Source organism: Mandrillus leucophaeus, unplaced genomic scaffold (genome assembly GCF_000951045.1).
Source record: "Mandrillus leucophaeus isolate KB7577 unplaced genomic scaffold, Mleu.le_1.0 Scaffold324, whole genome shotgun sequence".
Lineage (NCBI taxonomy): Eukaryota > Metazoa > Chordata > Mammalia > Primates > Cercopithecidae > Mandrillus > Mandrillus leucophaeus.
This window is the reverse complement of record NW_012103410.1, coordinates 2,152,136-2,174,966: the sequence shown is the minus strand read 5'-3', so window position 1 is coordinate 2,174,966 and position 22,831 is coordinate 2,152,136. Positions and strand designations below refer to the sequence as shown.

At 39.1% G+C, this 22,831-nt stretch overlaps 1 protein-coding gene across 2 annotated transcripts in view; it reads right to left on the bottom strand.

The window, feature by feature from the left end:
* STK39 (serine threonine kinase 39) overlaps positions 1-22,831 on the bottom strand; it is a 237,794-nt gene that overhangs the window by 176,167 nt on the left and 38,796 nt on the right. Inside the window, exons 5-9 of one of the 2 annotated variants that reach the window (XM_011988161.1) lie at positions 18,511-18,620; positions 18,149-18,250; positions 15,964-16,097; positions 7,596-7,644; positions 7,431-7,496 (exon numbers count right to left, since the gene is read on the bottom strand). In XM_011988161.1, the coding sequence (XP_011843551.1) occupies positions 7,431-7,496; positions 7,596-7,644; positions 15,964-16,097; positions 18,149-18,250; positions 18,511-18,620 (461 nt within the window). The remainder of the gene's footprint in view (positions 1-7,430; positions 7,497-7,595; positions 7,645-15,963; positions 16,098-18,148; positions 18,251-18,510; positions 18,621-22,831) is intronic. The other variant, XM_011988162.1, reaches the window with a different exon arrangement.

The window sequence follows — 22,831 nt, the reverse complement described above, 5'->3', positions numbered from 1 at the left end:
TTTCGATTCTCACCCTCCTGCTATCCTCCACCCTTAAGTAGGCCCTCATGTCTATTGTTCCCTTCTTTGTGTCCATGTTTACTCAGGGCTTAGCTCCTACTTATAAGTGAGAACATGTGGCATTTGGGTTTTCTGTTCCTGTGTTAGTTTGCTTACGATAATGGTCTCCAACTCCATCCATGTTGCTGCAAAGGACATGATCTTGTTCTTTTTTATGGCTGTGTAATATTCCACAGTGTATATGTACCACATTTTCTTTATCCAGTCTACTGTCATTTGGGGTTTGATTTTGTCTGAGATAGGGTCTTGCTCTGTTACCCAGGCTGGAGTACAGTGGTGTGATCATGGCTTACTGCAATTTCAACTTCCCGGGCTCAATCAATCCTCCCACCTCAGCCTCCTGTGTAACTGGGACCACAGGTACACACCACCATGCCCAGCTAAATACTTTTTTTTGTAGACACAGAATCGTGCTATGTTGCACACGCTGGTGTTAAACTCCTGGGCTCTAGCAATCCTCCCATCTTGGCCTCCCTAAGTGCTGGGATTACAAGTGTGAGCCACCACACCCAGTCAACAAGGTGTTTTTATACACAAGATTTCTATCATTCCATCTATTAATAAAATTCCTCATTAATAGCCTATGAATGTACAGCCATAATGACATAAAGTATAAATGTTTCCTTGAAAAAAGACTGATGATTCAATACAGTAAATATATTCACTTTATCTCTTAATGTTTAATGTAATCAATGAATGTAAATAAATCCATCCTATTAAGAAGTAATACTTGTGTTTACAATAAAGAAACTGGCAGGTCCCACCTTATGCATATGATCAAAGGGAATATCATCAGTAAAAGAATAAATCAATACCATGTGCCTCTTAATATGATACACTGAGAAGAATCCAACATCACTTCTGAGGTATGTCTATCAGAGTGCATAAACTGAATCTGATCATTCAGAAATATCACACAGACCCAAACTGAGGGACAGTCTATAAAATAACTGGCCTATACTCTTCAAAGGAGTCCCAGTTGGGAAAAGAAACACTGTTCTAGATTAAAAGACACTACAGGAGATGTAACAACTCAGTAATTCTGAACTGAATCCTGGACCAGATAAATGACATGAATGGGAAAATTGGCAAATGTAGCAAAATTCAAATAAGATCTTACAAATAATAGCATTACATCGATGTTCTTTTTTCTAATGTTGAAAACTGTACTGTTGTTGGGTAAGAGAGTGTCCTTGATTTTAGGAAATATACAGTGAAGTATATTTAGAGGTAAAGGGCATTCTGTCTGCAACCTACTGTGGAATGTTTCAAAATAGAGAGTAAGAGAAAACATATATGAAAATTCTTGGCACAATTTTTCTAACTTTTTTGTAAGTCCGAAATTATTTCATAATAAAAAGTAAAAACAGGCCAGGCACCAATGGCTCGTGCCTGTAATCCCAGCACTTTTAGAGGCCCAGATCAGAGGATCACTTAAGGTCAGGAGTTCAAGACCAGCCTGGCCAACGTGGTGAAACCTCATCTCTTCTAAAACAACAAAAATTAGTCGGGCATGGTGGTGGGCACCTGTAATCCCAGCTACTCAGGAGGCTGAGGCAGGAGAACTGCTTGAACCTGGGAGGTGGAGGTTGCAGTGAGCCGAGATCACACCATTGCACTTCATCCAGCCTGGGCAAAAGAGCGAGACCGCATCTAAAAAAAAAAAAGGTAAAAACAAACAGGACAAGTTCTCAACACTTGTAAGTATTAAATAAATGTGAACTGAAATATTCCTACCCACTGATACCTAAGCAAATCGGTGGATCCAATGGGGCCAAGGGCCTTGGGTCCTTGGCATGAAACCCATCTTATAGCCTGATATTAGAAATTCTGGGACCTGCAAACAACATCCCAGTCTTTCTACTTCACAGTGGTTCCACCCAGAGACAGCAGTGATGTGATACCCTTTACCTCTTTCTGATAATGACTAAACATTGTACTGTTTAGTTAATTGCTTACTTAATTTCATGATTAAGAAAGTACAAGCAATAATCTTCCAGTAAATCTATATCCAGTGAAAACACAGGCAACCATAGGGAAAAAACTGCCTATTACATTTTTCCTCCTCATTCCCTCCTATGGCCAGTATGTTTTTTGGCTGAGCAGTAAGCATTCAGACATTTGCATACAAGCCCCTTGCCCTCTGTCCTGCCATATGTGGGTTTTATTTTTTATTTTTATTTTTTTGAGATGGAGTCTCAACCTGTCACCCAGGCTGGAGTGCAGTGGCACGATCCTGGCTCTCTGCAACCTCTGCCTCCCGGGTTCAGGTGATTCTCCTGCTCAGCCTCCCGAGTAGCTGGGATTACAGACAAGTGTCACCACGTCTGGCTAATTTTGTATTTTTAGCAAATAAAGGGTTTCACCATGTTGGCCAGGCTGGTCTTGAACTCCCGACCTCAAGGGATCCTTCCGCCTCGGCTTCCCAAAGTGCTGGGATTATAGGTGTGAGCCACTGCGTCCAACCCCTATGTTGGTTTTAGAAAGCCACAGAAAGCACATGAATATGAGTGTGAGTGTGGTGCCTCAAGTATGTTATCACTAACGTAAAACTTAGACATCAGCCAACTCTGAGGGTTAAATGTTCCTGTAGAAGATGCACACAGATTATGAGACCATCATTCTCAGCAAACTGACACAGGAACAAAAAACCAAACACCGAATGTTCTCACTCATGAGTGGGAGTTGAACAATGAGAACACCTGGACACAGGGAGGGGAACATCACATACTGGGGTCTGTAGGTGGATGGGGAACTAGGGAAGGGATAGCGTTAGGAGAAATATCTAATGCAGATGATGGGTTGATGGGTGCAGTAAACCACCATGGCACATGTATACCTATGTAACAAACCTGCACATTCTGCACATGTATCCCAGAACTTAAAGTATAATAATAAAAAAAAAGAGTTGATGTGAAACATGGGTAAAAATAGCAAGATACTGTCTTTAATACAAAGAAAAGGATATAATAATAACTCATTTTGATAATCAAAAAAAAAAAACCAAACAAACAAAAAAGAAGATGCACACAGCCCTAAATATCTACATTCAATTTTAACCAAGCCATTGACTCCCTTCCTCACCTAGTGAACTCAGCACAGTAAAAGATGGAACACTACATGGTTAAGCTTTCAAACTCCAAAATATGGCTGGAGACAGGCCCCTCAGAAAGTCATAGGAGAGGCAGTGATGGCTACGAAGCCTTTTCTTCTCATGCACGAAGACAGTGAAAAGTTAAAAAAAAAAAGTTATACAGCTGCACTTAGCTCTGTTCTCACGGGTCATTATTAGCATGTTCTCATTTAGAATATATAGAGTGTCTTGAGGTCCAGGAACATCCAATCTTATATTACCCTCTACCACACGCCTGCAGTCAGACAGAATTGCTGTTTCACGGACAGAAAAATTAGAGCCAAAGAAAATCAAGATGATCCCTAAATAACAATGTCAGCAAAAGAACCCAGAATGAACCAAATTTTCTGCCTGTAGGAAGAAAATAAATATCCTCAGTTTCTACAATTACCACACACACCAAAAAAATTGTTTTACATAATAAATTACCAAAGAAGCCACATCGAACTTCTTCCATTTTCTATTTTTTCATAATTTAGAGGAGTCAATCCGGATGAAGACAAGATCACCTACCCTCGTGGAATTACGTGGATCGCAACAAAAACATCACATTTTGGCCAAACATGAGTATGATGGGCCTATGCTTCTCTCCTGCTAAAGCATAGCACTGGTGGGCTCCATGGGGCTTTCTACGAACAGCCAGCCACAATACCGGCCCCTCTTCTCCTTTAAATATGAAAAATGTTCATATTAAAGAAAAATGCACCCTGAAAATTATCTCTTAATGTTGGTGACCAGAAGAAAGGAGAAGAGAATGCTGTTTATGACAGCAAATTTCTAATCAACATGGTTGCCTCCGTGCCCAAGAGCCCTGCCCACAGGCCTAGGTGTCATTTAAACACTCATGTATCAATGGACTGTCTGTTTCTCTTTGAAAAAGAGCAAACTGATAAGACAAAAATCAATGGATCAACATCAACGAGTAGCCTCTGAGGAGCAATCTATACCACAGAAACCAGAGCAAGATCAACTGGGAGGCGCGATAGTGAACAGGAGAATGGCTGAGATCTCAATCAAGACAGTCTAAGAACAAATAAACTAACAATTCCCCTGAACCAAGTTTTAAACAGAAGCTACTTAAACACTGGAACAACCTAAGACAAGCAGAGAATCCTACAATAAAGGTTTTCATTTCAGTGCACAGGGTGATTAAAGTAACATTTACTTTCTAGCAGCCATGTCTGCACGAAGTTTCCCGTAAGGATGATCATGGTTGTTTACCAGAATCACAAGCCAGAGCAGGGGTTGCAGGCAGACTGCCCACACAAAAGGAATCCTAGGAACACATGTATGCCAAGCATTCTGGGGGTTCAAATGAGTGAAAAACGGTTTCAAAGGGCTTTTCCTTGGCACGTGATCATTCGGTCAGTAAACATCTGTGGGCACTTACTGTGAAGGAGAAATGCACCATGATCTATGCTGTCCTGGGCAGTGTATGCCCAAGAACCCACAGGTGAGGGGTGGAGGGTAGATGATAACCCAATTGCTCATTAAAATTAGAATTATGATGGGAAAACAGCCAGTATTATGAAACTAGAGAGCCAGGATAACATCAAAACAGGCCACTCTCTTTTCTCTAGGATGCTTACAGAACTAATTTTAATTCTCCCTTTACTCCTGTGTGACACTGAGCTGTGCGGTCACCTTGCATTTGAAGGGATGGATGATGGAACAAGAAGACCTGAGGTTCATCTAAAAGCAAAGAGCAAGTAAATAGCAGAAGACATGGTTGAAAAATCACATCTCATAGAACTCTAGTTGCTTATTAAGACAGATGCAAACTGGGGTTCAGAACGCACAGCACACTAATACGTAATAAGTTTTTTTTGTTGTTTTTTGTAGTTGTTTTGAGACAGAGTCTTGCTCTGTCACCAGGCTGGAGTGCAACAGCGCAATCTCGGCTCACTGCAAGCTCCGACTCCCTGGTTCAATGATTCTCCTGCCTCAGCCTCCAAAGTAGCTGCGACTACAGGCGCCAGCCACCACACTCAGCTAATTTTTGTATTTTTAGTAGAGATAGGGTTTCACCATTTAGCCGGGATGGTCTCCATCTCCCGACCTTGTGATTCGCCTGCCTCAGCCTCCTAAAGTGCTAGGATTACAGGTGGGAGGTGGGAGCCACCATGACTGGCAAAGTAAGTTTTTTTGTTTTTGTTTTTGTTTTTTTAAAAAAAGAAAGAAATGAAGGTTACAGCCTGAACAGATTCGTCATTTTTTTCAAATTTCAAAAACCTCCAAAGGAAAGTACGGGTTACACAGTGGGAACCACAGATGGTTCAGTTTGGCTGGAGGTTAGAATGTAAGACTGGAAGTTGAAATAGTGCCATAAATTTAAGGCTAAGGATCTTGGTCTTTATTACACAGGAACTATTTTTTAAATTCCTATTTTTTCATTTATTTGCTCTTCTGGTTGTTTTTGTTTAATTTTGGAAACCACTTTTGAGCAATTAAGTGATGTGACCAGAAAGTTAATCTTGTAGAAATGCCTAAGAAAGAACAGAAAGGAAGAATGGAACAGTCAGAAATTTATTTCAATTGTCCAGTTAAAAATAGTGGAGAAAAAGGTTTCAACCAAAATTGCAGAGGGAATCGTAGAGAAGATGTGGAGAGCGGTTAGATGGGGAAGACAGGGTAGGGAAGAGGGCTCACATATAGTCCCAGGGTTCTGAGGCTGGGGGGCTTGGAAAGAAATACAGAGCACAGGAAGGTTAGGCTTGGGAGAGAAGGTGGGCCCTGTGGAGTCACCGCAATAGGGAGGCTAGCAGGCCACTCAGCAAGGAGCTGGAGTGTGAGGCCAAAGCTGCAGAGAGAAAGGGGCCTGGAAAACACCTCTCAGGGACCAGCTAACAGGATAGGATCACATGACACTTCCAGCAAAAGAAGTGTAGACCCAAAAATAAGAAAAAGTCCTTTGAGGACATGTACTATATAAGCTAATGGCGTTTTCAACTCTGGCTGGCATTTTAAATACTTGATCAAAAGACCCCATGCTAGACTCCAACACTCCTGGGAATCTCCCCAGGCATCTCCTCCAGACTTCTGATAGGAGTCCTCAAACTCCAGTGGCCTCAAACGAAAGCTTTAGGTTTTCTGTCCTTCCCCTTCAGATATTCCACTCTGATGGACCATCTGCTCAGCGCTCCCTGTCCCCTCAGAGACCAACTGGGCTCATATCTCCAAAGTCAACACATCAGTCCTCCCCAACCACAGTCCAGAAACCAGCCCACCCCACACAATTCTTCTGGTCCAGGAGAGAAGCTCAGATACCTTCACAGAGTGGGACATTTCTTAAAACCCACTTGAAAATCCATTTAAAACAATTCTAAAGCATCAGCTAATGCATTTTCTACAGAATATTTTAGAAAAGGCAATATCTGGAATTTAACATTCAGTTATGTATACCTTGGCAAGATGAGATAAAATCCCTAAAACACATTTCTTTCCCATTTTTATTTACAGCACAGACAACACAGATTCATGTCAGCTTTCTCTGTAACTGCAAATGGGGGAAAAGAACCTCCTTTTTAAAATATGTTACTATATACATATTTTTAATTACAAATATCTAATATAATTTAAAAACCAAACTAAACCAAACCAAAGGTTAAATTGTACTAGGTTTCAACCACGATGAAATCTGTAATTACAAATAAGTAAGTTTCTGGAAAAATACATAAATACATACATACATACATACATACATACATGCCATTTTAAAAATCTAAAACCTAGAATGGAAAATTTTTCAGCTAATCATTACCATAATTTAGTTAACATAAGGTAAACTAAAAAAGGGACCATAGGTCTTTTATGAGGAAAGAATGCTATCTCACAGCTACTCAAACCATGAAAACTTGTGCTTTTTATCTTCATCGTTACAAACTGTATCTAAAAAGTGATCATGCCTCTTCTGTAAAACCCAAAGGAAAGACGTTCAAGGATATTTTACCTCTCCGGTATTTAAACCTCATCACATCCCCTCCTTTCTGACCTTCTTTAAGCAAAGCTGATAAAGGGAAAAATGAAATCATTTGAGATTCAAATTGTTTCCACACCCAAATGTACAACAACTAGCTGAGATAACCAAAAGGCAAATGCAGTTATCTGAGTAATCACTAATGAGATAGCCTCTGAATAGCATATCCTGCATATGTGGAAATCTTTTTCCAATTTTTCTACGGGTTTCATTTCCCTGGGGACTGGTTCCCACAGGGTCATGAAGGCTAATGGCACTTACCTTTTTGGCTCTTTGGGCTATGTCTGGTGTTCTTGTAAGCAGCTTCTCAATCAGGTACTCTCTGTTCTGCAAAACAAATATTCCCAACAGTTTAACATCAAATACGATACATATAAATTCACAGTGATTTCAAAATAGCTTTACTTGGGTTTTTAAGCATGTTACCTTGGCCTTCTGGAAGAATTTGCATTTTAAAAGTTCTGCTGCTGTGGGCCTGAAAGATCAATAATAAATTAGAGTTGAAACAATGACCACTTAATAAATGCACTGCCTTGATGAAACAATTTAACCTTAAGAGTATTTCTGGAAGACCAATTTCAGGAATAGCAAAACTCGGAACCAAATTCATCATAGGCTGGCACCAAATTAAATTGTGCCAATTTTCTAGTTCTTTCCAAATACCTCTACTGCCAAACAGATAAACTTCTGTATGTAAAGTGCTTGGGGCAGAATCAATTTTCCATCCTTCATCCTTACACTTAACTAAGTGAATTCAGTGTTTCTAAAAGGTGGCAGACTGACACATCTGTGAGCTAAATTTCTATATTTATTAAGAAACCACACAAGCTACTATATGACCCTGTCAAAGAAAGCATACTCTACTGTGCTCTGTGCTTCCCCAAGAGCAGCAGGTACTGCAAGCGGTTCACACATCGTGTCCACGCTCTGTTTGCCTGCTCAATAAACCTGTCTCAAGTGCGTATGGACTGCTGTTTGCCAGGTGAAGGTAAATGTGATCGTGATTAATAAAATGCAAATTCATTTAGAAGCATTACTAGATGGTGTGATTATTTCCTCATGGTGTCATTCAACTTGCTTCTCTAGCCCGTATTTCCTGTAAACTCTAAGTTAGGTCTGAAGGCTTGAAGAGATTTAATTAAGCATTTGGGGCAAGAATACTTCACAGATGATGGCACACACTTCTTACAGCAGCACCTCAGAGGCAGGTCCTGTTAGGTCACTCCACTGTTAGTGATGCTAAATTTAACCATCAGTCCCCCCAGGCACCTACTCTCTCCATTGCAAAGGTCATGTTTTCCCCCACTGCAATTAGCAAGTGTTCTGTTGGGTAATACTTTGACATTTTATGAATATCCTGTTCCTGAAAACCTTTCTGCTAATTGTGTTCATATCTTTGCCTTCAATAATTATTTCATAGGAAGTAGCAGAATACTGAGTTCCTACTTCTATCTTCCTTGTATACTGACTGACATTCTTACACAAAGAATAGCTTCCTTCATCAATAGTTCCTTCCAAAAACGCAGCCATGAGAAAGAATCAAATAACCAGAGAGTAGAGTGCTGAGCAAGACGACTGGTCTGATTTCTTTCAGGGAGATTGAAGGAACTGTTCTAGATTCAACAGACTTTACAAAACATTAAAACCGAATGCAACACACAGCCCTGGACTGGATTCTAGGCTTGAGAAAGAAGATGCAGAAGCTACAAAGGACATTTGGGAATAATTAGAGATGTGTGAATATGCTAAATATTAGATAATTTTAGGAACGTACTCTTCATTTCCTTAGGTGTGGAAAAGTACTGTGGTTGTGTAGGAACATGTCCTTGTTTATAAGAAATCCAAGCTAAAGTATTAAGTCTCTTACTTTCAGAGTTCAGCAAATAAAACATAAATATCACAATTATAGAAAATGTTAATAATTGTTTAATCTAGGTGACGGTATAGAAGTAAACAATGCACTACTTTTTCATCTTTTCCATATGTTTTAAGTGTTTCATAATAAGATAATGGGAGAGAAAAGAGGAGGGATGCATTATTGAATATCATTAGGTATTATCTTAGGCAACAATTACCAAATACATAAATAATATTGTAGCAGGGGGTGGGGTGGGGCAAGTTTAAAAGGAATCCTCAAGCTTGAAACAACTGGAAACTGCTTTGAAATCAGGAAGCTCCACTAAAATATTCCCAGGGATCAAACCCAAGCATAGAAAGAATTAGAAAACGTCATCAAGTGCATCAGTACACAAACTGTGTAAGTCTATAGGGGCCCCAGAAACTATTTCTGTGCAAAGAAATTTTCTGTTTAAATCATTACTGCTTTTTTCCTCAGATTTCAAGTGGAGCACTGGTTGCAGGTGGGAACCTGACAAAGAACCCTGGATCTCCATATCTACCAGCTAATTGCTTTGAGTAACTAAGGGTCTAAACAACAGGTAGGCCATGAATCTGCACCTGTTATAAACAGGTCTTAGAACTAAACACTATAGCATAACTCTTTCACATGATTCAACTTTGGTTGTTATTTTAATGTATACTTTTCCTGGTCACCAGCAGATGTTTTTGCCTCTAGCTACTCCAAATTCATCCTTTCATTCTCTCAGTACATATTTACTAAGCACCCACAGTTTGTCAGACATTATGCTAGGTGGTAGGTATACTATAGTGGGAATGGCAGACATAAATAATACCTCCAACAAGTCACAATCTAGCAGGTAAGAGCAGAGTGTGCTGCTCGATGGCAAGAGGGGCAGCAGCACATTCAAACACCTTGGAGGAAGGAGAAGGGCTCCTGAGGGAACATGTAGTAGAACCACTTTACAGTGGACTCCGAAATGGACCAAAATATCATGTTTGGGAACCTCACAACATGAAACAACATTTTAAAAACTAAGAAGCATACAAAATAACTTGGATTTAATTTTTTAAATGTGAAAAGAACCCTATGAAAATCACAATGATGAAAAAAACTCAAGGCCACTGTTCTGTTCAAAGGCCTCATCACCTCTGGCTAATATAGTTAAATAAAACAGCGCCCCCAGCTAGTGGCTCACTACTTCTCCCTTGCTACTTCCAACCCATCATCCATCATCCCCACTGCTTCCCAAATTAGCATCTTAAAAAAAAAAAAAATCTGATCCTCTTTTACCTATCCTGATGCATTTCAGTGGCCTGAGACAGAAGCAAGTCTTCTAGGGCCTGACTTCTCCATCCTCATCGCCCCACAACCCCAAGAGATGCCACCCTTCAACTGCAACGATGTTCTCACTCATCTCTTGCTCTTTCATGACAAAGCACACACTGCTTTTCTTGCTTCCAAATTTTTCATAACCAACTGGCACACCCTCGCTCATCAGTCAAGAGCCAATTTAAATGTCATCTTCAAAGATACCTCTCCTAGCTCCTGCAAGCAGAAGGCACTGCTCCCTAACTGGCACTCATGCTCCATGCTACCCACATTCCCATCATGTATTTATCTGTTCCTATGTCTCCCCGCTTCACTCCACTAGGATACGAGTCCTTCCAAGGCAGGGACCTCATAGGATTCCTTTGTATGTTTCCAATACCTAGCACAGAACGGAACCTGCTAAAGCTCAATTTGATACTATAATCAAATATGGGGGAAAGTGATGCTGCTACACATTTGGACACAGCACTACAACTCCTGGAGCTAGATTCAGTTAGCACCAAAATCTAAGCATCTGTTCAATACGGTGGGGAACAGGAGAAAGACTTAATAAAAATGAGACCCACGCTAGCAAAAAAAGAGGACAGAGGAAATGCCCAACGTAAGGAAGCGAAGTGCCTCCCTGTCTCCTCTGCACCATACCCCCACCAAAAATCCTCCTCCCCACACACGAAGGGTCAAGTGTAGGATGATGTAGAGAGAAAGCTGGGAAGTACCAGGGATACCTTGAGATACAGGGCTGGGAAAATACTTTGCCTTCTCCAGCAAGGTCATTGCCATGGTAACCAACAATGTAAAAGGGAAAAGCATGCTACAAAGGAAACTCCTTTCTCTGCACTCCACTCCACTCTTAGCCTTCATCAGTAAGTACAAAAACACAATCAGGTAACAAAACAGAATTGGTTTAAACAAGCCGCCTTCTTTTTTTATAGGCTTGTTAAGTAATAGGTAATTCCAAGTTTATATAGAGAGTAACTAAATAGCAGATCAGAGGTTTCTCTTTGCTCAAATCAGCTGAAGTGTTTATCACTTTGGGATAAACTGGAAGAAATTAAGAAAATGACAGAGGGGCCAGGCACGGTGGCTCACACCTGTAATCCCAGCACTTTGGGAGGCCGGATCACTCGAGGTCAGGAGTTCAAGACCAGCCTGGCCAACATGGTGAAACCCCATCTCTATTAAAAATACAAAAATAAGCCGGGTGTGATGGCAGGTGCATGTAATCCCAGATACTCAGGAGGCTGAGGCAGGAGAATCACTAGAACCCAGGAGACAGAGGTTGCAGTGAGCCGAGATCATCACAACATTCCATTCCAGCCTGGGTGACAAAGCAAGACTCTGTCTCAAAAAAAAAAAAGAAAAGAAAATGACAGACAGAAGACAGTGAAAGAAAGTGTGAGAAAAGCAGAGGTGCCTGCTGCCCATTTGATTTCAGGGTTTTTTGTTTTTTATTTTCCTCATTTATCCATTTTTATTTTATGCCATAGTGACTACCAATGCCTGGCTAATGTGGAACCACCAGTGCCACCTACCTTTTAGCTGAGTACTACAGGAGAAAATTCTGCAAGCACAGTCACATCTTACATGGCCACTAGCAAACATCAAACAATTCAGCACAATGTAAGTACCAACAGTTTTATGAGAAATGCTAAAATGTTACCAGTAACCAAAATAATGGTCCAGCCTTTGAATGATGATTCAATTTTAAATCCTTAAAAACAATGCAGCAGTCTGCAAGTAACAACATTCTCAGAAGAAAATCTCTTAAAGGATTCAGCTAATACATATGGATGAACCAAAGTCCACTGAGACTTAAAATAATTTTCAAAAGACTCTAGATGAATATGATATAGTTTAAATAGTTCTAACAATTTGCATTAATAAGTTCCAACAGCCCTTTGACCTCAAGCAGAGCTGCTTTCCTCCCCACACCACTCCCCACAAAAGAAATATTCAAGTCATATTCCTTTCTTAAGGATTTATCAATGCAACATCATCCCCCTTGTTGCTTAAAAAAAAAAAAAAAAAAAAAAAAGTTGGTTCTTTTTACAGTTGCTTGCCACACAAAGCCTGTAGTCTACAAGATTAAGGTTCTTTTATTTTTAAGAAATAGCAAGATGTTCTGGTATGCAAATATAAGCAACTCTCTGTCTACGCCAATGCAGAACACAGACTCAGACGACCCAAAGGGCTGCAACACCCCAGCTCTCTTTTATGAGGAAAGTCCCATGAGCTCTCAAGGTCGACAAAAAAAACCACAGCCTATTCTCAGCAACCTGAGAGTTGATGCATATGAGTGAATCTGTGCTGGTCACTGTTTTCTCGCAATATTTTTTCACTCACTGCTCGTAAGGTACTCGGCAACACCAGGGCTTTGGCACAAGTAAATTGCTTTCAGATTACAGGTAGATGATCTACATTTAGGCAACAGAAATAATAAAAACTGGCCAAAATTATGCATTCACTCTCCAACCTACTCAAATCTGATTTCTGTTTATTAAATACTCTTCAATGGGTCCAAATCACCCCCAAATTGCAAGCTCCCAATCATCTCTAGTTGTTCAAGAAATGGTACTGAGCATATAATACAGACCAGACACTGGATATAAAGATAAGCAGCACAAGTTCTCCTAAAAAACTTACAAACTTTTGAGGAATTGGGGTGTATAAATCAATAAGAGTACACAGTGTAATAAGTGCTACAAAAGATATATTTTCGATATACTGTAGTTATTGCATAAAAGTTTCAACAACTCCACTTGGTCAGGAAAAAAAAAGGCAAATAATGAATGGCAATCTTAACCTCGTGAGTACTTAAGAGACTCCCTGGTACTGTGCTATGTGTCTGAAGTGCATTCTCTCTTCCCATCCTCATAGCGATCCTATGAAGTGGGTATTTTAAGGCCCATTGTACAGACAAGAAAGCTAAGTCATACAGATCTTGATAAAGTAGAGCTAGGAATCCCACCCACAGGTACCTAACTTTAGGAAGATGTAGCATCTGAATCAAGCATAAAAAGAGGGACAGAAAGGGGACAGAGAAACGGCAAGAACTCTTGAATGACAAAAGCAAAGGTAGAAAATATTCCTGGTTTCTTTTATTATTGTGCAGGATTCAAGGTTTACTTATGAAATTAGTCATGGATTCATCTGTTGAAATTGCAACCTATCTAAAAAGTAATTCAACAATGTTGCTTTTTTCCATTCTTACAGGTCATAGATTTTGCCCCCCCACCCCCAAACTCAACCTATGTATCTTTTCATTGTAAGAAAGAGCTACCTGGGAAGGTGATGTGCCACTAACAGTCTACAGCTGTTTGGTATAGAGAACAATTGCACAACAGTGAGAACAGATTAAGTTACAGAGAAAATATCTAAAAGAAGACCTTAAACAATTAATGCTTTGTACATCAACAATGTTTTTAAGAGAGTAGTCTCTGAATGAAAGATTTGAAGATTTTGAACATATGGTATACGACTCTCCTCTAAAGAATATATATATATATATTTTTTTTTTCTGGTGGAGTAGAAGGAACCCGATATTTAAACTCATATAATGAATAAAATCCAGAAAGACTTTCAAGATTATTAAGAAATAAAAATGGGCTGAGTGTGGTGGCTCACGTCTGTAATCCCAGCACTTTGGGAGGCCGAGGCAGGCAAATCACGAGGTCAGGAGATCGAGGTCATCTTGGCCAACATGGTGAAACCCTGTCTCTACTAAAATACAAAAAAATTAGCCAGGCGTGGAGGCGTGCACCTGTAGTCCCAGCTACTTGGGAGGGTGAGGCAGGGTAATCACTTGAACCTGGGAGATGGAGGCTGCAGTGAGCCAAGATCACGTCACTGCACTCTATCCTGGTGACAGAGCAAGACTGCGTCTCAAAAAAAAAAAAAGAAAAAAAGAAAAGAAATAAAAACGTTTTGTTAAATATAATGTATGTCAATCTAATTTGTTTTGACCAAATCACATACAAATCTCCTAAAGAAATATATTATATCATTAAGTACACTAACAATTCTACCCTAAAGAACAATTTTCTTAAAAAGCTGGAATTGTGTGACATTACAAATCACAACCACTAGGTAGAATCTCAATTACTGTCGTTCAAGAATCAGGAAGACCATCAGTAATAATCTAGTACTAACTGGAAAGACAAGAACTTATCTTGCTGGGCTATGAAGGATCAAATTCTGTTTTCTTGCAGATGTCAAAAAATTTTACTGAAGATGACACAAAATTCAAGGGGAAGATAAGCAAATGTTGGAAAACAAAATTAGAATCTAAGAGCATTTCACCCAAATGGAGGTTGAAGAAATAATCTCAACGAAAGATCAAAAAATTGTGGAAGAAAAACAAGTCCTACAAATCAAATATAAATGACAAATGAGATGTTTACATAGAAATAGTATATAGGTATGACAAAGTAATCATCCCTTTTACAATAAATAATTCAAGATGGCTAATAGCAATCTTCATTCCTGGCTCCATGAGAAAAGTGACTGATATGGAAAAAATTCAAGGCAAATTCAGAAAATGTAAAGGAATGAAGTGAGCAGCTACAAACAATGGGTACAATTATGGAAACTGTTTAATCTAGAGAAGGCTTGCCTACTCAAACAGTAAGTTACTGTGTAAAGGCTTAACCAGTTTCATAAAAATTTAAGATCAAAATAAAGGAATCACTTCTAACAGCAGAGTCCTTCCCTGAAAAAGAAGTTTCAGAACAGAAGTCAGTTATTACATTTTAAAATATAAGGAACAAATTGGATCCTCAGGTGGATTAGGATAGACAGGAACTTCTCAGAGGCCTCTCGTGGTCTGTGTTAGACTAACGCCACATACAACTAGGTACCTGCAAAGGGACCTTACCCAGGCAAGGCCGTTCACATAATTAACAATCTCCTCTAGGTGCCAAAGAACAGAGGGCTCCATGATCACTAACCAGGATATTTCAAAGTCACAGAAATTAAGAAGGAAGCAAGGAAATCAGAAAGCAGACACAGTACAGTGCAGGGCAATAACCCAAGAATAAATAGGAAACACTAATGTTAATTTAAAGCCATTTGCTTCTGTTTACATGATTAATCTTTTTAAGGTAAAAAAAAATTCCTTAATCTTCTTTACCAATAATCTTTTAAACAGCACCAACAACTTGTTCTGCAACTAACAGGAAGCTCATGCAAAATTCAACAGCTCTGCCTAGTTTAGACTGGAGCTAGCAGGATATTCAAATCCTGAGAGGTCACCTCAACCTACACAGTGCACAATGTTAGCTCAGCTTCTGAATGTAGCACTGCCAGTTTCTTTTGATTTCTGTTTTACTTCATTTCCTTTGATGACAGAGCCCACACCTAACAAGCACAGTGAATCTTATTAACGCCACAATTCTTCCTCTGCCTCTCCTTCATTCTTCACCCACTTCTTTCCCCCTTGGACCCACACTGTCTTCCACTAACAGGTTGGAAATCTGGGGACCAGAGCAGGGTTTCCCAGACAAGAAATACCTTTCCAGTGTCTTCACAAAGCCTTTCCCCATCTACAAACAAAGCTTTGTCATGGCTCAAACCAGGTCATTAACTCATCCACTAAGTTTCACTTACCTTTTGGAAGGATCTTTCTGAAGACACAGTGAAAGTAATTTTCTAAAGGACTTGCCGTACTTTTTCATCATTTCTTTATCCTCTACCCCTGTTTCCAAAGTGGGTGGATCATTTTGCAAAGTCAACATTAACACCTGCAGCAGAAACACACATGAAGACAGAATCTCAGTACAGCAATTGCTACAATCTAGTTTTGAATTTTTCATAGAAGTGTAAAAAAACCATCCTTGATTAGATACAAAGTGCTTTCCCATGATTTTAACTTTGCAGAAACTGTGTATTGAAAGGATCCATTGCCACTGCAAATCTGTTCATGCCCCCTTTAATCTTTTTGTTATTCCATTGACAGAATTTACAAAATTTGCTCTATGTGTTGAGAATGATCCCAGACAGAGCTTCCTGGGAACTGGCTCATGTACCGCCTCGAGGAGCACGTAGCTCCAGCACAGGCTGGTTGGGAAAGCGGGTGGAGGAGAGAGAGAGCCAGAGGCATGACTGTTCATGTGTACAGGTCATTCATAAGTAAGGAACTGTCTGTACTCAAGGCTTCTGTAACACATTACTGGCCCTAAAAATAAAACCACAACATCCCAGGAGGTAACATGATTTCCTTTTAAAAAAAAAAGAAAGAAAACATACAGAAAATTGCTAAAACACTTGGCAAAACTGAGAGCAAGACACTGAAGGATAGCCAGAATATAACTGAGTGGCTAAAAACTGTCATCAAATCCAAAGTCCTTGCTGCTTTTGGAGGGGTACAAAACAAAATAAAAATACAACTTTAAATCAAAAAGGTAAAAATTCCACTCTTTCATACTAACTTCAAAATTATTTGCTTTAAAAAAAAAAAGTGGAGGGTGTAGAAAACTACTAGCCTGTACGATGAATAAACCTCATTAATGCATAATTCAGCCTTAATTTATGCAAATGCTATACATGTCAAGCCTCTTTTCAAACACTTTCACATGTGTGAATAGATAAAGCGTGAAAGTGACGGCTTATTGTTTGTGGAGGATAATAGCCCACAGGAGAAAGTGGGGGACTGGGAACTCTGAAGAAATTCCTAGAGGACTTCAGGCTGGGAGTACGACTTTGAATTCAGGTGGGAAACACTAAGAAGAGGCGAAAGAAAGAAAATGAAGAAAGAAAAACTGAATGAAAGAAAAAATCCTTCAGCATTACTTCAGTGCTTTTTCTTCAAAAGGTCACTTCAATTGTTTATACTTCAATTTTAAATTTTCTGCTAACAAAATCCGCTATATGTATCCACACACACACATACACTAAAATCCTAACTATGTTAAATACATATAGAGAGAGAAAACAACAAAATGAATTACACTAAAACCTTAGTAGAGATTGTCTGTGGTTGATGAGATTACAGATGATTGTTTTTCTTCTTTAGTATGACTTGCACATCCAAACTTTCTACAAAATATTACTTCTTTTAATCAGTAAAACTCACTTTTTATTCTTGGGTTTTTAAAATAAATCCTCCCAAATTTTTCCAATAACCATGAAACAATCATAGACCACACTCTATGTAAAACAGCATTATAATTTCACTAAACTATTTCAGCCTCAAAACAAAATCCAGTTGGGTAAATTAGCCCTGATACCACTATCTCAGAACTAAGAACAACAACGAGGTATAAGCCAGTTAAAAGAACAGCAGACACGTGAAAACAGCATCCTAAAAACACTGTGGCTCTCTTATATCAGATGAGTTGCCAACATTACACTAGGAGAGCAGGGGTAAAAATGTTACAGTCCACTTAAAAAAAAAAAAAAAAAAAAAAAAAGCCCTGAAAATCTGGGAAATCCATTTGCAGAGATGACATCACCATAGTCTATTTTGAAATTTTCTTTGGGAACCTAGCATTTTTCTGCTATCAAAAGAGTAATGACCAGCATTTGTCATAGCTATCAACCTCCATCGACCAATCTGACCACATTATTTTCTCAACTCTGTGCTCAGACTATAAAGCAAGCTTCAAAGCTGGGAATTATGCTACTTTTGTCCTATTCTGTCCACTAAGAAAATCAGACAATGTTCAACTTGGCTGTGTTCCTCCATTCATTCTCCTTGGGTCTACGAGAAGGATGAAGATGTTGAAGACAATTAGAAAACTGATTCCATCCAATCACATTTCAACCCCGACATAGTATTTCCAATTGTAATTACTTTCATGGGAGGATATTTGTGATAAGGCGCTGCTCCTGTTGCTAACTCAATGGCAGTTATTCCAAAACTCCACATGTCAGCCTTGAAGTCATAGCCTCTCACCTAAGAAAGTAAGCAGGAAAAAAAAACACAATCATACGGCAGGCATGTTACATATCATCAAGTCCATATCATGTCAGAAATCCACAGCTGTTGATGTATAACTTTTACATTCGTTTGCTAATTAACTAGGAATCAAGAATTAAATCTTAGTTACATGATGTATTCTACTAAAATGCTAGATACAAATGAAATGTTAGTGAATTAATGATCTGTACGATTATACTATGTTCATCAAAAAGTCACTTTATTGTTTTTTTCACCTGTTCCATGACTTCAGGGGCCATCCAACATGGGGTGCCAACGAATGTTTTTCTTACTTTATTTCGGGTAACATCACCCCCTGTTGCTAGGAACGCACTTACTCCAAAATCTGAAAGGGAAAAAAAAATCTCCCTTATTTTATGTAAGACATTATTGCTTATAAATTGTGATTTTTTTTTTAGCATGTCTCTTCTTTGTGAGCTTCAGAGTGGTGATGAACTGTTCCGAACATGTCTACGGCACTCTCTCAGGAAGAAAAAGGCAGATCTGCCCTCTGTCATCCCCTACACCTTGGGGAACACCATCACTGGTAATGGGCCACAAGCCCGCCAGTCCAAAAGCTTAGTATACCAAATTAAATATAAAGGGTCTTAGCTTTTAGCTAAGGTATATAAAGATAAGATACATAAAACCAACATGTCCGAGTTTGTCTGTATGCAAAAAACCTTAGTCAGCAAAGACTGATTTTCTGGACAATTTTCATAAGTACAGATGAAATGGATTGTAGAAGTAAACAGTATTTTTCTTAACACTCAGTATATAGTAGAAGTTAATTTTATGAGAAGATGAATTAATTAGGCATACCGTACAGGTTGAGCATCCCGAAATGCTTGCGACCAGAAATGTTTTAGATTTTGGATTTTTTCTCATTTTAAAATACTTACATTATATACTAAGTTAGTTAAGTGCCCTCATTCAAAAACCAGAAATCTGAAATGTCCCAATGAACATTTCCTTTGAATGTCACCTCACATTCAAAGTTTCAGAATTTGGAACATTTGGGATTTCAAATTTTCTGATTTAGGGATACTCAACTTATATATACATACAGGCACATGTGCAAAAATTCTATTTGTATATACAGTACAGAAGGGAATGCCTGGCAATTATTAATGCACTATTCTTGCTTTCATTTTTACACAATGGTTAAAAGTAGTTAATAAGTTAAAGTACCAATTACTCAAGACTAGTGTACCTATCAATGACAGCCAAGTCAAGGACTGCTTGATAGTGAGCTGGTGGGTAGTAATAAAAACAGGTAGTCAACACCTCAAAACACCACAGCGTACTGTGCAGTCTGAGCCTCTGCAAATCGTTCTCATATACTTTTCCTTCGCTGGTCCCCTTTGTTGGCTGTCAGGGTGACAGCAATTACCAAAAAACAACCTCAAGTACAAACCAAGGTCAAAATGTATTAGCATTTGCTATAGGCCTATAAGGTTAGCTTATGCAATTGTGACTTAATAACATTGTAACCAGTTTCCTGAGTAGAAATATATTGAATGTTGGATTTTATTTATATTTAAATTTACTAGTACTCCCAACAGGATTTCAATTACAAATAAAAGGAATGAAAATTGACAAATGGAGTCTTTGTTCCAACTGCTACTCTCATGTTCATATTGAATAAAAGTATATATTTTTAAACTGCTATATAATTTAATATGCATATATGTTTCCAATTCTAAAGCCCTTTTAATTCTTATACTGCAGCCAGAACACTGAAGTCTTGTGAAAAGAAATCTCTGTAACCACTCAGTCTCCTGTGGGTGGGAGAAGATACAATTCATTCTCTTAGAGAAGAGTTAGGTGAATTGAAATACCTGTAAGCATCTACTATATCTGCTGGAAAAAAAATATATTTGATAAAGCTTTTAAAGCTACTAATTTCAACTTAATTTGTATTTCTAAAAAGAAGTTCAATGATGAATCCAACATTTCATTTTTGTTAAAATGATTTTATAATACGATAATATGAAATAAATACATATCATCTATAAATCAAGGATACAGGTAAAAGCTGCTTTAAGGAAAAATTGATTCTTTTAAATGCAATTGAAGCAACTCTGCGCTCTAACATCTCTTCCTAAAAGATATAATCCAGGTAAAAATCCATAGTTAACATTAGATATATTTTCACTTCCTTAAAAATACTACCTGCTTATATTACACATTTTAAAAAGTTAGACAAACAGCTGAAAAAGATGTATAGTAGTAATTTATTACTGACAATACCCTTTCAATATATCTGTCATGATTCATATATTTATTCAGAGCCTCCACTTTGAACACTCACTTTAAAGTCTCAAACAGATGGTTAAATGTCTTTAAAACTCAGAACAAAAATTTCAGGAGCAGAAAACACCAATCCTAACATCTACTCCCTCTATGACTACAGAATAAATACACAGTTTGCTCCTATGTACGGCTGATGTGTATATAGATTATATGCACTCAGCAACAGAACATTTTGAGTAAAGCACATAGTGTGCTTATGTTATATAAACAAAAAATTGGTATATTCTGTTGAGATAGCTTGCATATGACAGTTAGAACGAGGTGGCAGAACAGTAACAGTGAAAAGCCGTCCTTGTTTCCTAAGGGGTACATCTATACAGCCAAAGGGAATGGAGCCAGATTCACTTGGGTCCAAAACCACGGACATTTCTCAGGCAACACGGAATCAAAGGCTACACATAAGGTTAGCCAGTCCATCTCCTGACTGCAGGAATAACTGGAGGATATGGGTAAAAGCTACTTTAAGAAAAACAACAACAGCAGCAGCAACAAAGAATGCTGTCATCCTAATAACAAAAAGGCTCTAACACCTTCTGAATCCATCCACTTCTTTGCTTCTCCACAGCCACTGCCTTCATTTAATCCACCATTACTTCTTGCCAAGACTTCTGCGGCAGCCTCCTAAGTTCCCATCTCCCTTCCTTCCCCAGATCCAGGCTCCAGCGACCAGGCCTTTCTATGTCACAGGACTGAGCCCTCCTTAAAAGTCTTTCAGGCGGGGCGCGGTGGCTCACGCCTGTAACCCCAGCACTTTGGGAGGCCAAGGCAGGTGGATCACGAAGTCAGGAGTTCGAGACCATCCTGGCCAACATGATGAAACCCCATTTCTACTAAAAAAAAACACAAAAAATTAGCTGGGCATGGTAGCACATGCTTGTGGTCTCAGCAACTCTAGAGGCTGAGGCAGGGGAACCGCCTGAACCCAGAAGGCGGAGGTTGCAGTGAGCTGAGATAATGCCACTGCACTCTAGCCTGGTGACAGAGCAAGATTCTGTCTCAAAAAAAAAAACAAAAAACAAAAAAAAACACGTCTTTCAAGGCTCCCTGTCCCCTCAGGAGAAAGTCAAAATCCTTCAGCATAACAGGTAAATCTGACTGCCCTTTCCTCTTCTGCCCTACCTATATCACTACTCTCAGATTCAGGTGGTAAGCTCCCTACTGAACGACTTACTTTTTATTCCCTGATCCCATCACCTCCTTGGCCTCCCCAGCACTGCCCTTGCACATGATGCTTTGTCATCTAGGTACATCAACCCTCCATGCTAAACAGGTGCACCAGCAGAGGGCTTTCTGCATGGCCTTGTTAATGACACAGCATCTCCAGCACCCTGGCTCTTGGTGAGTAGTTGGATGTGCATTCATCACCTTTGCGTAATTTGGCACGGACGATTTCAGTAACATCAGTCATGGTCTTATTTTGAGGTGTGAATCCTACTAAGCCTTGAGGAGGATCTGCAGGTATGGTTATCTGATTTGGAGAGTGGCAGATGTACTAGGAAACATCACAGGACTAATGGGCAAGATCTGAGTGTTAACAGTGATTAGGCCTAAGGCTAGACTATTACCCAACTGTATGACTCCAGAAAGGGACTTAAACTTTCTGGTTGGGCCTTACTGGCCTTCTTATTTAGACCTATTTTTATTTATTTATTTATTTATTTCCAGATAGAGTATCGCTCTGTTGCCCAAGGTGGAGCACAGTGGCATGATCATCGCTCACCGCAGCCTCAACCTCCCATGCTCAAGCGATCCTCCTACCTCAGCCTCCCAAGTAGCTATGACTACAGGCATGTGCTACCATGCCCATCTAATCTATTTTTATTTTTTGTAGATATGCGGTCTCTCTATCTTGCCCAAGCTGGTCTCAAACTCTTGAGCTCAAGCAAAGCTCCTGTCTCAGCCTCCCAATGTGCTGGAATTATAAGCATGAGCCACCATGCCCAGCCTCTATTTTTATATTACTTTCATATTTATAAGACTCGTATTTTTTTACCATGTATGAATATTCTTTACAACAACTGTTAGGTAGATCAATAAACTACTCAATGCCTTTTCATAAGCAAGGCAAGAAGGCTGCAGGGATAAGCATAAACATTTTACAGTGGCAGAGATAAAATAGGAGAAGACATGTTTCTTGACTTTAACAATATTTGTCGGGCATGATGGTTCATTAGGTGGGTGCAGTAGCATGCAACTGTTAATTTCACCTACTCAGGAGGATGAAATGGGAGAATCACTTGA